At 48.5% G+C, this 16,324-nt stretch overlaps 2 protein-coding genes across 6 annotated transcripts in view; both read right to left on the bottom strand.

Annotated features, from left to right (window-relative positions):
- Ppil2 (peptidylprolyl isomerase like 2) overlaps positions 1–3,099 on the bottom strand; it is a 27,592-nt gene extending 24,493 nt beyond the window's left edge. For 2 of the 3 annotated variants that reach the window (XM_010620656.2, XM_010620657.2), the window contains exons 1-2: positions 2,954–3,099; positions 1,391–1,440 (exon numbers count right to left, since the gene is read on the bottom strand). In XM_010620656.2, the coding sequence (XP_010618958.1) occupies positions 1,391–1,440; positions 2,954–2,985 (82 nt within the window). In that variant the 5' untranslated portion in view covers positions 2,986–3,099. The remainder of the gene's footprint in view (positions 1–1,390; positions 1,441–2,953) is intronic. The other variant, XM_010620655.3, reaches the window with a different exon arrangement.
- A 2,378-nt stretch (positions 3,100–5,477) lies between these two features.
- Positions 5,478–16,310, bottom strand: LOC104859823. 3 transcript variants are annotated; one of them, XM_033758675.1, is made up of 6 exons: positions 16,045–16,310; positions 15,745–15,868; positions 13,478–13,665; positions 12,834–12,904; positions 12,456–12,560; positions 5,478–5,693 (listed from the first exon to the last, which is right to left on the bottom strand). In XM_033758675.1, exons 1-6 carry the CDS (start codon positions 16,264–16,266, stop codon positions 5,525–5,527), a joined length of 879 nt encoding a protein of 292 aa, XP_033614566.1. In that variant the 5' UTR covers positions 16,267–16,310; the 3' UTR covers positions 5,478–5,524. The 3 variants fall into 3 exon arrangements, with proteins under 3 accessions (XP_033614566.1, XP_010618964.1, XP_033614565.1); XM_010620662.2 differs by having other exon boundaries at positions 13,442–13,665; XM_033758674.1 differs by having other exon boundaries at positions 13,430–13,665.
- Positions 16,311–16,324: the final 14 nt, after the last annotated feature.

Here is a 16,324-nt window from a genome sequence, read left to right on the forward strand (position 1 = left end):
AAAAAAAAAAAAAACACAAGGGCTGAGTGCAAGGCCCTGAGAGCAATCCCTAGTACCATTAAAAAGGAAAAAAAAAAAAAGGGGCTGGGGTTTTGCTGCCTGCCTTGCAAGCACAAGGACTTGAGTTTGAACCCCGGTACCAAAAAAAAAATAACTTACATGGCCTGGGGATATACTTCAGTGGTAGAATAGTTGCCTAGCATTCAATAGGCCTTAGAGATTTGATCCCCAACACCACAAAAAAAAAAAAATAAAATAAATAAAATAGAGGAAAAGTCCATACCTTTTTACTTCCATTAAAATTGTGACTGTGCTTTTTTGATTGTAGCCCTGATAGCTTTGAGAATTACCATTCTTCCTATTTTTTTTTTAACTTAATCTGCCTTCCTTCTTTCTCCCTCACATTGTACCTATACTCTTACCTTCTTTACTGTAACCTACATTCAAAATATCTCCAAGAGGGCCAGGATTTAGCTCAGTGGTTCCACCGCCTGCTTCACAAGCGCAAGGTCCCAAGTTTGATCCCCGGTACCACACACACAAAAAAAAAAAATCCCCAAGAAGCTGGGTGTAGTGGTACATACCTGTAATCCCAGCATTCTGGGAAGACGAGGCAGGAGAATCACAAGTTCAAGCCCAGCTCTAGGAGGTTAAGTAAGGCAGGAAAGTCCCAAATTTAAGACAAGCCTAGAAAGGGTGATGCATGCCTATAAACCCAGTACCTGGGAGACTGAGGCAGGAAGATCACTCTGAGTTCAAGGCCAGCTGCTGAACTACAAATTGAGACCCTGTCTCAAACCAAAAAAGTAAGATGAGCCTAGAAAATTTACAAGTACTGTTTCTCAAACTTTATTTTTGGGGTGAGGTAAAAAAACGGGGTCTTGGCCAGGCATGGTGGCGCACGCCTGTAATCCCAGCACTCAGGAGGCTGAGGCAGGAGGATTGCTATGAGCTCGAAACCAGCCTGGGCTACATAGTGAGTTCCAGGTCAGTCTCAACTACATAGTGAGACCCTGTCTCAAAACAAACAAACAAACAAACAAAATGGGGTCTTGCCATGTAGTTCAGGCAAGCGTGAAATTCACTATGTAACACAGGCTGGCCTCAAAGTCATGGCAATTCTCCTGCCTCAAGTCTGACCTAGTGCTGGGATTACAGGCGTGTACCAACACACCCAGCCCTCTTCTCAAACTAAAAAAAAACAACTATAAGATGAAACATGTTCTCCTACACTGAGACTGCGTCCTACTTTATGCGGTGTCCTCTAGCCAGTTGCTTACTATACTTTCTGTTTCTGTTACCTGTTTTTACTGCTCACTGTATAATGAGGACATCATTCCTTAAGATCACCCCCACCCTCCAGAGAGGAAAGACCAATTTTATGCCTTACCTGGCTTTTTGCCACCATAGAAATGAGTGTATTCAGCACAGGTAATGTACCTGAAGGAGAAAAGGAAAGAAAGAATGTTACCACTGCTCCTTTACAGAGAAGATCGAGTTTTGGAATAAGTGAGGATGCAATCTTCACTCATTTAGCAAACATTTCTCAAGCACAGGCATTTGTCAGGCACACAGTGCTAAACAACAGCCTGAAGAACACACAAACTGGTAAATAAATACCAACAGCCTTACTTTCCTGAGAAAATAACTGGATTTATCGGACAAGGAAGCCAAGCATGGTGGTGCACACCTGTAATCCCTGCACTGGGAATCTGAGGCAGAAAGATTGATTCAAAGTTCAACCCCAGCTTAGGCAACTTAGCAAAACCTTGTTTCAAAATAAAAAAGAAGGGCTGGGGATTTAGCTCAGTGGTTCCACCTCCTGCCTGGATAGTACAGGGACCCGACTTCAATCTCTGAACCGTAAATAAATAAAAAATGAAAAAGAGGGCCGGGGATTTAGCTTAGAAAGAAAGAATAAAAAATAAAATAAAATGAAGGTGCAGCTCAGCATGTAGGTCCTAGGTTCAATCCCACGTTTGCTGAAAAGGAGGAAGACATGTACCGATCGGGGAGAAGAGCTTCACAGCCACAGCACACAGAAAAGCCGAGATGAGATGTCACTGGGCAAGGACGTGGAAGCAGATGAAAAACTCTGGGTCTAGGGGTCCAGGAGACAAAGGCCAAGCAAAAAGAACTATGAGAGGCCCCTTGAAGGACATGGAAAACAAAGAGTATGGGCCCGGGGATTTAGCTCAGTGGTTCCACAGACTGCCTCACAAAAAGGACCTGAGTTCGACCCTCAGTACCGGGAAAAAAAAAAAAAAAAGAGTATGTGGAACCCCAGCTATCAACCAAAGGTTTCAGAAAGGAGTAGCCACTCTTGTTTTCGAGAAGTTTAACCAAATGAAGATTAAGAGGTACGCGAAAGTCAAGGGTATCCTCACAACCAGCCCAAGGGTTTAATCAGTAAGCCTAGCTACTCGGGGTGCTGAGGCAGGAGGATCACAAGTTCCAGGCCATCCAGGGCAACCTTACAAAGACCCTGTGGATGGATGGATGGATGGACAGACAGACAGACAGGGCTGTAGATGGTGTTCTGTGATAGAACACTCCTGTGTCCAATCCTCAGCACTGGGGGGAAGAGGGGCAGCATCACAAGAGCAGGGTGAAAATCTGCGGTGGTTTGGTAGACAAAGTTTTGCCATGTTAGGAAAAGAATCAAGAAAAAAACACCGTTGACTCTAGGGGATCCTGGAGCACAGCCGGCTTTCACCGGAAGACTGCAGCAAGTGTGGGCCGAGGGGCATGGATCAACACACACGCCCTGGAGGTGCAGGAGAGGTGCCGCAGAGGCTACCAAAGCGAGGGCCAGGCTCGCGAGTGGGTGTCTGAGCGCCCGGAGAAAGAAAGGAGCCCGCGCTAATGGAGGAAGGGACGCTCGGGACGGGTTCTGAGGCAGACGCGAAGCTGAGGTGCGGCGGGACACTGCTCTGGCTGCAGCTGAACTTACATCTTGTCCTTCTGGTGCTGTCGTTTCCCCATGGCGGCGGCGGCACAGGCTACACACGCGGGAAAACGAGGGACAACGACTCCGACCCCAAACCTCCTCCGTTTCTCGACGACTTCCGGGCTCTTGTGTCCCGCCCCGGAAGCTGGCGCTCGGCATGCTGGGACATTGCACGCGGCGTGCTCGGGGCGGCCCGGGCCCGGTCCGTGCTGCGTCCCGGCGTGCATCTGTGTGCGCCTGCGCCGCTGGTCGTTTGTGTATTTGACTTGATCAGTCTGTATTTTGACCGTGGAGAGGGAGAGGGCTGCCCTTTTTAGTTATTTTGGAACAGGCTGGCCTTCCGCTCGTGAGCCTCCTGCTTACACTCTGTCTGCTCCTCTTCCATTCTCCGAGCACTTGTGCCTCAGCATTTGCTCCTCACTTTCCTCCGGGCGCCCCAGTAACCCGGGGAAAATTGAAAAAGCCTGGAGACCCAAAGCCCTCCCTGGCCCCTTAAGTCTCTTCTGCCCCAAGAGTTCATTTCGGTGCCCTGACTGGGCTTCCCAGGACTCATGTTTGTCACTGTTTTGGGGATGGGGATTTATAGGTTGCTGAGGATTGAGCCCAGGACCTCATGCCTGTTAATTACAAGCTCATTTTCTGTCGTGATTGAGGTTTTATTGGTCATGTTGAGCATCAGGACAGACATTTCACTTTGTACACAATTTTTAACACACCTACTGAAAATCTAAAAAGCTATGTACAATACCATGTTTCTTTTAAAGTTATCACAGTGACTTTCCACCTTCAAATTGGGAGGCTAATTTTCTTAAAGAGGATATGTAGTACCAATACCTTCAGATGTTGATGAACTGGTACCTAAGTTCCACCAATTCACAATTTCATAGCATATATACTATGTACTCACACTTTCGAATTTTTTTACAACACATTGACAAAATTATTAGGGAAACTGAACTACCGTGACCGAATATTATAGAGTGTGATCCTGTCAGGACCACAAAGAGTGATTTTCTTTTAGGGGACAAGGTCTCTGTATTTCAGGCTGGCCTTAAACTCACTATATAGCTCCAGCCACCCTTGAACACATGGCAGTCTTCCTGCCTCAGCCTCCCAAGTGCTGGGATTACAGATGTGTCACACTCAGCTAAAGAATGGTTTTCTTTAGGAAACAATTTTACTAGAAACATAGGAATAGAACTAATTTAAGGAGGTTTGCTGGTCTCCTTACGTAGTTCAGGCTGGCCCTGAACTCACCGTGTAGCCCAGACTAGCCTCAAACTCACAGCGATCCTCCTGCCTTCGTCGCTGAGTGTGAGGACAAAGGCCTGTCAGCACACCTGGAAGACACGCGGTTTTAAACACTACTTGTGTGACTCCCAATGCTAGATAGGCAGCATTCTAGATAGTTGGCCTCCATCTGGGCAAGGTGCATGTGTAACACATCTGCTCAAAGCAGAATCCACACCTCCACACACTCTCTGCTTAATAGAATAGCACTGCCATCCACCTAGTCGCTCAAAGCCAGTTGTCTTTGCCTTTTCTCACAGTTGACTTCTTAGCTTACTTCATTGTTTAATCTTCTCTCTCCCTCTCTCTCTTTCCTTCCTTCTCCTTTATTTTTGGTTTGCTTTTCAAACAAGGTTTCGCTAGGTAGACCAGTTTGGCTTTGAACTCATGACCTCACCACCGTGACATCTGGAGCGCTGGGATGACAGGTGTAATCCCTAGGTTTCTACAAATGTCGCCTCTTCAGAACTTCCCTGACCACCTGACACCATGTATCTCCCCTGGGGGTCACACTTTGCAATCCTATAGTTTGGTCTCTAACTGGGGATTTGGCTCAGTGGTACCGTACCTGCCTGGTAAGCACAAGGTCCTGGGTTCAAACCCTGGTATTGAAAAAAAAAACTGATCTCTGTACTGTACTCACACACACACACACACACACACACACACACAAGTGCGTGTGAGACTAGGGTGTAAGTCTCTTCGGGACAAACAAGGGTCTCAACAGCCTGGTTTATTGAACACAAGTGCGTGAGACTAGGGTGTAAGTCTCTTCGGGACAAACAAGGGTCTCAACAGCCTGGTTTATTGTCTGTGGCCCCAGGCAGGCAGGAGGCAAACACCAGAGCTCAGTGGCTATCTGCTCACATCCAGTGATTACGGAGCATTTAGTAAGGAGACATCTTACGTGCAGATTGGGTCCTCAGGCCTACATGTGAGGTGACACTAACAGCGCCATATCTTTGAAACTCAGTAGGAAGGGTAAGTTGGAAACTGACAGCCTCGCTCATTTTCCTACAGGAAGAAACAGGTCACTGTTTGCAAAGCCTCACAACAGATAAGGCCTAGGGAAAACATAGACTTGCAACTCTGTGGGGTCAAGAGAGGCCCAGAGGGGTCAGGGACGGCACTCTCCACCCTGTCTTCCTTCTCAGGGTGCACAGTGTGTGGGAAGGGACACACAAGGCGCCGTCAGGCCCAGGGGCGCAGGCGCACACAGCACAAGGGAAGAGGCATCTCCGGGAGAACTTTATTCATTCCTTAGGCCCTGGTCTGCAGGAGAGGTCATGGGCTCCTCTCATGGGCCTTGGACTCCGCACTGTCATTCTCCGAGTCGCCTTTGGGTCTGGGAACGGGCTGGTACTTGCGGAGGCCAGGCGGAGTGAAGAAGGACGTGTTCACAGCACAGACCACGGTCTTTTCAGAGCTGGAGCAGCCACTGCAGGCTGAGGTCCTGCATGGGACACAGAGGCGGGACTCTGGGACCAAAGGGCACACGGGACAAGGCCCTCGGACGAAGGGTGTCTGGATACATTGCTACTTCCACAGACCTCTCCACGGAGTGTGATCAGGGCGGTTCATTCATCAGTGCTCGACTGTTCAAAAAGAAAAACCCTGGACCCATCTAAATGGTCATGAGAGGATGACCAAAGAACCATGGTACAGCCATGCAGAAGACTATTCTGCTGCTGTTTAAAGGAACACAGGAAATACCCAAACAAGTAAGGACATTCCAATGGGGTTTTGTTTTCCTTTTGGTGGGGGGGTACCAAGGATTGAACTGTGCTTGCAAGGCAGGCAACAAAACCAGAGCTAAATCCTTGGCCTTTTCCCCGTGGTTTGGTTTGGTTTTTTTTGAGGCAGGGTCTCACTATGTAATTGAGACTGACCTGGAACTCACTATATAGCCCAGGCTGGTCTTGAACTCATAGAGATCCTCCTGCCTCAACCTCCCAAATGCTGGGATTACAGGCATCGCAACCACAGCTGGCATCCAGTGTTTTTTTTTTTTTAATGTATGGCTTTTACACGTGATATGATAGTTAAAAGTTAACTATTGTTAGGTTGTCTGTAATCCCAGCACTTGGGAGGCTGAGGCAAGAGGATCACAAGTTTGAGGCCAGCCTAGGATCCATAGAAAGTTTGAAGTTTTTTGATCCCCGGTACCAAAAAAAGTTTGAGGTTAGATTGGATTATGTAGCAAGATCAACTCAAAATAAAAAGATTAGTGTATTTGTGTGTTGGCAAGACCCTGTCTCAAAAAAATTATTAACTACTGCATTTTTAAGTATGTGTGGATGTACAGACAAAATATTTGGAAGAGTACACAAAAATCTCTTAGCAGCAGGGCTCTTTTATTCTGTGTATTTGCTTCTGTACTGTGAACTTTTCCCCATAGAATTTTTTTTCTTTCCGTGCTGGAGACGAAACTCAGGGCCTTGAGTGTGCTGGGCAAGTGCTGTATTTCTGAGGTACACCTTTATTTTTGTTTGTTTGTTTGTTTGAGACAGGGTCTCACCATGCAATTCAGGCTGGCCTTGAACTCACTATGTAGCCCAGGCTGGTCTCGAACTCACAGCGATCCTCCCGCCTCAGCCTCCCAAGTGCTGGGATTATAGGCATGTGCCACCTTGCCCAGCCTGAGGTAGAGCTTTAGCCCCTAAACATTTTTAAACCAATTAAAAACAAACCATTTTTGAAGGAAGCTTCTCCACTGTTGGTGGAATATAGATGGGTGCAACCACTGTGGAAATACCTAAAAACTAAAAGTAAAGGTTCCATTTGACCCAGCTGGTCCCCTTCTTGGTATCTTCCCAAAAGAATTAAAAGCATCCTACCACAGTGATATATGCAGACGCATGTGTATAGTGCCACAGTCTGTAATAGCTGTATCTTGGAAACAGCCCACATGCCCATCAACGGATGAACTGATAAAGAGTGGATCTGATGTGGAGTACTAGTCTGCCATAAAGAAGGATAAGCTTGACACACCTCTAGCTAAATGCATGCACCTTGAGGCCATACTTTCTTTTTTTTTTTTTTTTTTTTTGGTACCAGGGATAGAACTTGGGACCTTGAGCTTGCAAGGCAGGTGGTGGCACCACCGAGCTAAATCCCCGGCCCGAAGAACATACTCAAGTGAAATAAATCAGATACGTGTTTAAATACCACATTTTTTCTGTGGTGTGAGAAACTGAAAGTGGAAATAAGGACCAAAACGTGTAACAGATGTTGGGAAATGGGAAGAAAGTGTTCAAATGGGCAGGGGAACAGGGAGGGGTTAGGAGAAAGGAGAGGGGACGAGAAAAATAAGGAACAGAGAGAAAAAATGGAAACAAAGTTTTTATAAAGAGGGGAAGAGGGGCTGGAGTGGGGGGAGAGAAAAAGAAGCAGGTATATCACGTACAGATGCAAACTCCCCATGGTGAGTGCCATCGTTATGTAGATCTAAATATACCAGTACGTATTTTGACAAAAAATTTTTTTGGTGATAGCATCACTGACACCACAGCTCATTCAGAAAGCAAAACGTACCAAGAGCCTAAAATTATCCCTGTCACTAATATTTCAACAGACAAGAACAGCTGGGAAAATGACGTCCCATCTATATGATGAGTATTTTGCATCTTTTTTTTTTTTTTTTTTGTACCAGGGCTCAAACCCAGGTCCTTGCCCTTGAGGCAGGTGGCGGCACCACTGAGCTACATCCCCGGCCCTTGCAGCTGTTCCTATTGGTGATCTTAAAGATATATTTAGTGACATGGGTGGAAACTCACAAGCTGCAGCTGGTTACAGAACAGGACGCTCTCAAACTCAATTATATAACAAACTATGTGCACACTCGCAACCTACATGAAAACAGAAATATGTGCACAGTGGTTATTTCTGGAGGTAGGAATAGGTGTGATCTGGTGAGTTTTTTTCTGTGGCTTCCCATTGGCTACAGTAAATTTATTGGCTCAGTGCCCAGAACTGCAAAAAGAAAAAGCTCTACCTAAAACTGGGTGTGGTGACGCACACCTGTGATCCCAGCACTCGGGAGGCTGAGGCAGGAGGATCTCTGTGAGTTGGAGACCAGCCTGGGCTACACAGTGAGTTCCAGGTCAGTCTCAACTACATAGTGAGACTCTGTCTCAAAAAACAAAAGAAAAAAGAAAAAGTTCCACCTAGAAAGAACTAGAAAAATAGTGATGACCACAGCCTTGTTCTGTGGCTGACTGCTCTGTGCTGTGAGGATCTGATGATGCTAATGCTTTACTTTGAAATTTTGCTTCGTAATAATATTGTGGAAAGTGCTTCTCTGTCACCCAAAAATCAGTCACCTCCCCATCTTTCCACATCACCGTCTCTTGATCTGCCAGTCTATTCTTTCCACTTGGATGTAATTTGTGAATTACATGGTCAATGTTTAATCATAATTTTTTTGTGTGTGTATGGCAGTTCAGACTGAACTCAGGGCCTTCCTATTGAGTTGCATCCCCAGCCCTTTTTCTATTTGCTATTTTGAAACAAGTCTTGCTAAGTCACTAAGTTGCCCAGGCTGAGCTCGAACTTGTGATCCTCCTGCCTCAGCCTCCCAGAGTTCTGGGATTGCAGGCATGGACCACTTCACATTTATAATTTTAAGTTACATAGCCAGGCAGCACATGCCTGTAATCCCAGCACTCCGGAGGCTGAGGCAGGAGGATTGCTGTGAGCTCAAAGCCAGCCTGAGCTACACAGTGAGTTTAAGGCCTGTCTGACCTACACAGTGAGATCCTGTCTCAAAAAAAAAAGGGCCGGGGATTTAGCTCAGTGGTTCTGCCACCTGCCTCACAAGTGCAAGGTCCAGAGTTCATTCTCCTGTACCAAAAAAAAAACAAAGAGTTAAAAAAAATTTTTAATTACATATTCCTGGAGCTGAGGATGTAGTTCAGTGGTACAGCATCTGCCTGACAAGCATGAGGCCCTGAGTTCAACTGCTGGTACCAAAAACATTTTTTTAACTATTAAATTACATATGCACATCTGTACAGCCCACATCCATAATCCCAGCACTGGGGAAGCTGAGGCAGGAGGATTGCTGTGAGGTCAAGGCCAGGCCGTGCTACATAGCAAGACCGTCTCACCCCTCCCGACAAGTCAGTTACATAATATTCCATAACTATGAATGCATACAATTGTTTCTAGGTTTTCTCTGATGTTGCCATGAATATTTTTATACAAATAGCTTTTTCCTTTTCCTTTGGGCAGCTTCCAGGCCTGTATTTTTATTGTTCTAATACGCCCAGCCGGATTTGCTAACACTGGATCAAAGACATCTGTGGCTCCTGAGCACACTAAGCACACGGCCCCAGTGACTACGTCCCTAGTCTTTTATTTCCAACTGTGCAATTCAGAGGTAGCATGTGTTAGTGCCTAGTACCCTTCTGGGTATGGTGATGTCCCTCATCGAGATACGTCACATTTTGCTTATTCGCCTTTTACAATTGGACTGTTTTTCGCCTTTTGAGATTGTGAATGAACTTGAACATTCATGAACAAGCATCTGTTTGAATCCGTTTTCTATTCTTCAGGATTTTTACACAGGAGTGGAACTGCTGGATCCTAAGGGACCTCTGTGATCACCATTTTGAGGAACTGCCAAGCTGATTTTTAGTGACCACGTCACTGTATCTTACCATGATCCACACACAGGTTCCAATTTCTCTAAATCCTCATCAACGGCTGTCATTGTCTCTTTTTGTGTGTGTGATACAGAAGACTGCACCCGGAGTCTACACTAGGCCAACTTGGCACTCCTCCTGCCTCAGCCTCCCAGCATGCTGGGATTACAAGTGTGTCACCACACCTGATATATCATTGTCTCTATTAGAGCCATCCTAATTTATGTGCTGAACATCAATTTTGTTTTTTGGTTTTTTGAGACACGGTCTCACTATGTGGTTGAGACTGACCAGGAACTCACTATGTAGCCCAGGCTGGTCTCGAACTCCCAGTAATCCTCCTGCCTCAGCCTCCCGAGTGCTGGAATTACAGGCGTGCGCCACCATGCCCGGCCCCCTCACTTTTGTTTTGACTTACAGTTTTCCCAGTGACTAATGATGTTGAGTATCTTTTCAGGTTTAGTGGCCATTTATTTGCATATTTTCTTTGGAGAAATGTCTTAGTATCTTTTGTTTGGGGGGGGGGTACCGGGGATTGAACTTGAGGCCTTGCACTTGCAAGGCAGGCGGCGGAACCACTGAGCTAAATCTCCGGCCCTCTTTGGAGAAAGGTCTAATCAAATCCTGTGCCTCCCTCCCTCGGGTTGTAGGGTCTTACTGTCTAGTTCAGACTGGCTTTGAACTCACCTAAGTAGCCCAAGCTGGCCTTGAAGTCTCAGTGGTCTTCCTGCCTCAGCCTCCCTAGTTCTGGGATTATAGGCATGCACCACCACAACTGGCACAATTGCCACAATATTTACTTGTGTTGCTTTTCATTTTTGAGATGATATATACAGAAGTTTCTCCCATTGTGGGTTTTTAGATAGGATCTCACTATATTACACAGGCTGGTCCTAAATTCCTGGGTTCAGATGATTCTCCCCGCTCAGCCTCCCAAAGAGCTGGACCTATAGATGTGTGCCACTGCTTGGTGCTGGATGCAGAACACCCAGGACTTCATTCGTGCTATACAAGTACTCTACCTCCCAGGCACTCTTCTTTCTGAGACTGAGTCTCGCTACGTAGCTCCGGCTGGCCCCCATCTTGCACCAGTCTTCCTGAGTGCGGGGATAACAGGTGTGTGCCCGCACACCCAGACCCTCTTCCTTTCGAGGTGGTGCAAATGTTCCAAACCGGATGATGAGTGGCTTGCACAATTCTGAATATACCAGAGCGCCCTGGACACTAAACAGATGGTATGGTACTCAGCTTTAAAAAATGTTCAAAGGAAGAGAAAGGGAAGGAGGAAAGGAGAAAGTGAGCAAGAGAAAGAAAAAGAAGGAAAACAGGAGGAGGAAAGGAAGGAAGGAAGGGACTGAGACCAGCAGCTCAGTGGCACCACAACTGTCCAGCATGCTGAAGGCCCTTGGTTCAATCTCTAGCTTGGGGCCGTGTGGAAGACTAAGTCAATCTGGTAGTACTGTATTTCCACAGCCAAAGAGTCTTCCAAACACTCTGTAAGTATCGTCCTCACACACTTTGGCTTCTCGACGGGTATTTACCGCTCGTCCTAGCCATCTCAACACGCTTCTCTTGAACTCTCTGGAGGACGGACATGTCATTAACAGGTGTCTCCACCCACAGAATGGACACTACCGAGCACGGGCCCTACGGCAGACCAGGGGCTTCGGAGTTCACGCGTCAGTGTATGTCCGTCAACATACAACATGCACAGCAGCCCCCTCTGCTCTCTGCTTTCCCTCGTTAACAGTAGGGGAGGCTGCATGTAAGTAGGGGCAGAGGGTTATGGGAATCTCCACTTTCTGCTCAATTCTGCTGGTAACCTAAGAACTGCTCTGAAGAGTAAAATCTGTTTTACCAAAAAAAAAAAAAAAAAAAAAAACGTAAAAAAAAAAATATTATAAAAAAAAAAAAAAAAAAAAAAAAAAAAAAGTCATGCAATAAAGCCAGCCATTATAAATACTTTGGATTGGGCCGGGGATTTGGCTCGGGCCGGGGATTTGGCTCAGTGGTTCCGCCGTCTGCCTTGCAAGAACAAGGACCCGAGTTTGATCCCCAGTACCCAAAAACAGAAAACAAAACAAAACTTTCAGATTAACATTTAACAACGTGGAAAATATGTAACAACCTTGTAAGTGGAAAAAGCAAGTGATTTTTTTTGTCTGTTTTTTGAGATAGGGTCTTACTATGTAGTCGAGGCTCACCTGGAACTATGTAGCCCAGGCTGGTCTCAAACTCAGTGATCCTCCTGCCTCAGCCTCCCGAGAGCTGGGATCACAGGCGTGCGCCACCACGCCTGGCTAAAAGCAAGTGATTTTCAGAAACCCATATTCAATGAACCCCTGCTTTGCAAAGCACAGTGTCACCTTTACAAACACTGGGAAGGGCATTACTTTTTTTGGCACCCCTGATTACATTCAGGGTCACTCCTAAGTGAAATGGACATCACACTGAAAACTTCTTGGCCTTGACGCATACTCCCATGACGCCCAACGGAGGTGCAGGGCAGAGCACCCTGGGGCTGCACAGAGTCACGCTGCTGGCCTAGAGAGGCACAGAGGCTTGCTTACCAGGGGAAGCCGGAGCAATGGAGCTTGTGTGGACTGTGTCTAGGCAAGTAGGAGAGATGGAAGCCTCTGCGATTGAGGACCAAGGGGGTCAGATCAATCATGTGGCTGTAAGACAGGGCAGAGACGGGATGTCAGCCCTGGGTCCTTCCAGGGAGTGCACTAAGTGGACTGCAGGTCTGTGACACCGGCCCAGAAACTCCTACACGCAGAGCCCAACGCCTCCCCTGGGAAAGGAGGGCAGTGAAGATGGTGGTAGAGTTAAGGGGTGTGGACAGAGCAGCAACCGAGTCTGGCTGCAGGACACCCGCCCCCACGCCCACCCCGCCGCCGCCCAGGCTCCTTTCCCTTTCCCTTGAGGCCAGAGTAGATCCCGTCCACCTCTTTGGGTTTGATGACAGACCGTTCCAGTGCAGTTTCACTTCAGACCTTGAGATGTCCAATTTCTCCATCTGCAGGAAAGAAAGGAGAGCTCAGGACAAGTGTGGGGCCCTGACCTTGCAGAACCACCCTTCTAGGAGACAATGTTACTGCCATCCGTTCCACAGGTACATCAGTGCTTTCTGAGCCTGGCGTTTTAGGGATAAGATGGTAGCTGGGAGCTGACTAAGGAAACCCCGGTCCAGCCTGGGGGATGGAGAAGTGGCCAGAACTGGAAGAGTAGGCACAGCAGGCGTGGGACAGCGTGGGGTGACACCCACAGGGAGAGGTGAGTGTGGCTTCAGATGTGGGAGGCCTACAGTTCTGCCTGTCCGCCAGGAGCGCCAGGATACAGTCCAGGGTACCCAGGGCTGCCTCGCATGCCTGAGGCCAAGAAGGTGGACTCCGTGCCCTCCACCTCCACCCCAACCCTTCACACAGGACAGCCCCCTTTCATCGGCTCTCCCCACGGCTGCCACCCAGCATCTTGTCTGCAGAGGGGTCTGCAGAGGCCACGGGCCCAGCAGGCACAGTGGGGACTGGCTGGGGTGGAGGACCTTCCCACGGACCGGCTTGCTAGGGAGCGGAGGGAAGGGGCCAAAGACCCTGGGTGTGGTGTAGACAGGGGGTGACAGGGCCGCGACAGAGGTCGTGCTGGTGACAGGTGGTGGCAGTGATGGCAGTGGAGGAGGTGGCAGCAGAGTTGGCGGTAGACATGGAGAGGTCGACCGGTCGTGTAGGAGGATGGGTTCTGGTTTCTTCAGTTTGAATTTTCTTCTCTTTTTCTTGGCACCTGTGACAAAAAGTGCTAAGCGTGTCTCCTCGTGCCGGAGCAGGGCAGAGTGGGGCTCCACACGATGTTGTGGGGTCTTCACAACTTCCCTCCAGCAAGGAAGGGAGGAAAGTGCTCACACACCACCAGGGACAAACCTTAGACCACCAGAGAGGCATCGGCATGCACTATCTCACCAACCCTCAGCCCCACGGAGAAAGAGGATTTTTGGCTCTATTTTCCAGGTAGAACCAAGGCCTCTGTACAGGCAGAGACAAGATCCACACTGGGTTGTCTAACCTCAAGGGCAGAATTTCATGAGAAGTGACAGCGTGTTGGCTTGCTGCTCACTCCCAAGCAGTGTGGAAAGCTACGTCTGCCAACAGCAACAAAAGGAAAGCAGGCCCTAGGGAGTAACTCGACCTGCCTATACCGAGCCCCTGGCCGTTCTGGGGATGCAGGAAGGGCACTTCCTCTATGAGGACGTTTTGCAGAGGTGGGATCAGGAGGGCATCTTTTCTCTTTTAGGCTTTCCTACTACTCTGGTCAATCTGGCTAATTTTACTGTTCTAAGTTAGAGACAAGCAGCCAAGTGGGCATTATGATGACTTTATACAGCCCACCACAATGGCTCACCTATAATGATAATAGCTACCATTCAGCACTGGCCAGGAGCCTAAGAGACCAACTCAGACCCAAGTCCACATCCACGATCAGCCACAATGTGACTCTGCACGCGTCAGCTCCCGTTGCACACTTGTGCCTCTACTTCCTCTTCTGTACAACAGGGGTAAAGAACCTCAAAGCTATGCAGGACAACAGGTGCTACTGACTCAGCCGTCACATGAGCTGGTGACACGGAAAACGCACATGCAGTGACACGGAAGCGTGGACTCTCCCCACCCCGGGGTACCTGAGCCTCCCAGTGGGATGCAGAAGGAACTGCCCTCACTCGAAGGTCTCATGTCACCCCACACAAACACAAACTGGCCTCCTGAATCCAGTCGGGGCCTCAGGGCAACTACCTCAGAAATACAGGAAGGCTCATCAACAGATGTAACACAAAGGCGGGATACCCAGAGGATATCTGGGTTTAAGAGAAAAAGAGAGGAAGTAGGGTCATCCCACCTCCAAGCAGGCTTCAACAGGAAAGACCACAGGTCTACACCTGCCATCCTAGTGTGATCACAAGTGTCCCAATATGGACACAAATTATATGGTCACCCTAGTGAAAAAGGAACCTAGTGAAAAAAGAAGCCAGACACAGTGGAAACACCTGTGATCTCAGCACTCCAGGAGGCTGAGGCAGGAAGTTCACAAATTTGAGCCCAGCCTGGGCATCTTTGTGACATAGCATGATCCTGTGAATGAAAAAAAAGAAAGAAGAAAAAAATGAGGACCCCGAGTTCAACTCCCAGTTCCTTTCAAACAAAACACCTAAGAAGCCTACTACTCACAAACAACGTGTAGGCTTCCCTGGATACTGAAGTAACAGATAAAATACAGAAAGAATTTAGTAGAGCATCAAAATGTGATTATGGGCTAAACGTGTTACTAATATGAGGGCACTGTGAGTTGTGTCGAATATAACAACAACATGGTGATTATGTCAGAAAATATCTACTTTGTGATATGGGGGACTGAGGCCACAGTGTCACACATGCTACCCAAGCACTCTAGCACTGAGCTATATCCTTAGCCTCTTCGACTTTGAGACAGGGTTTTCCTAGTTGCCCCCAGGTTGGCCTCAAACTTGCTATCTGCCTGCCTCAGCCTCCCAAGCCACTGAGATCACAGGTCTGCAACACCATGACAGGTGAAAATGGTTTTTTTTTATAAATTAAGATGCATGCGGGGCCGGGGATTTAGCTCAGTGGTTCCGCCATCTGCTTCGCAAGCATAGTCTGGAGTTTGATCCCTGACACACACACACACACACACACACACACTCAAAAAAAAATTAAAATGCATGTGGCCATATGGGTGTAGCTAGTAGTAAGAGTGGTGCCTAGCATAAGCAAGGACCTGGGTTCGAGCTGCAGCACAAAAAAAGAAACAAAACCGTGCTGGGACACTCGTGGCCTGAGCTTTGAGCCTCACCCCGGGCATACAGGTGCACACGGAGGATGCTCCTCTTCAGTTGCTTCAGGCGCTGGACCATCTCCTGCGCGCCCATGCTGTTGCACAGGTTCAGGGGCCCTTGGACCGCACTGAGGAACTTTGCCTGCAACAGCATCGGGAGAGGCGGGGCAGGAGGAAGCCCAGGGAGTCACGGGCGGGTCAACTACCCACTCCACTCCCCAGGCCTGGCGGCCTTGGGCTTCTGCAAGACCCCACCTGCAGCCTGAGCACAGCCCGAGGGTGCTGTTCCCACCCGCCCCAGCTCGGCACAGCCCGCACCCAGAGGAAGGAGAGGAGCCCGCGCCGCTCGCACTCGGCCTGCTTGCTCTTGCGCAGCACTCTCTCTGCCAGCACGGGGTCGCGGTCCAGGGTGTGAAAGAGGCGGCGCAGCGCGCTTTCCGTGTAGGTCGTCGCCTGCCTCTTGAATTCCGCTACGGAGATGAGCTGGCAGAAGGTCACGGTATGGGGGAACTCGCTGTCAAACTCCTCCAGGACCTCCATCCGAGAGGCGCTGCTGGTAGCGGAGCGGCCGTCGGGGCCAGACTCCCGAGTCCCGAGG

Source organism: Fukomys damarensis, unplaced genomic scaffold (assembly GCF_012274545.1).
Source record: "Fukomys damarensis isolate Sample0158 unplaced genomic scaffold, DMR_v1.0_HiC HiC_scaffold_34, whole genome shotgun sequence".
Lineage (NCBI taxonomy): Eukaryota > Metazoa > Chordata > Mammalia > Rodentia > Bathyergidae > Fukomys > Fukomys damarensis.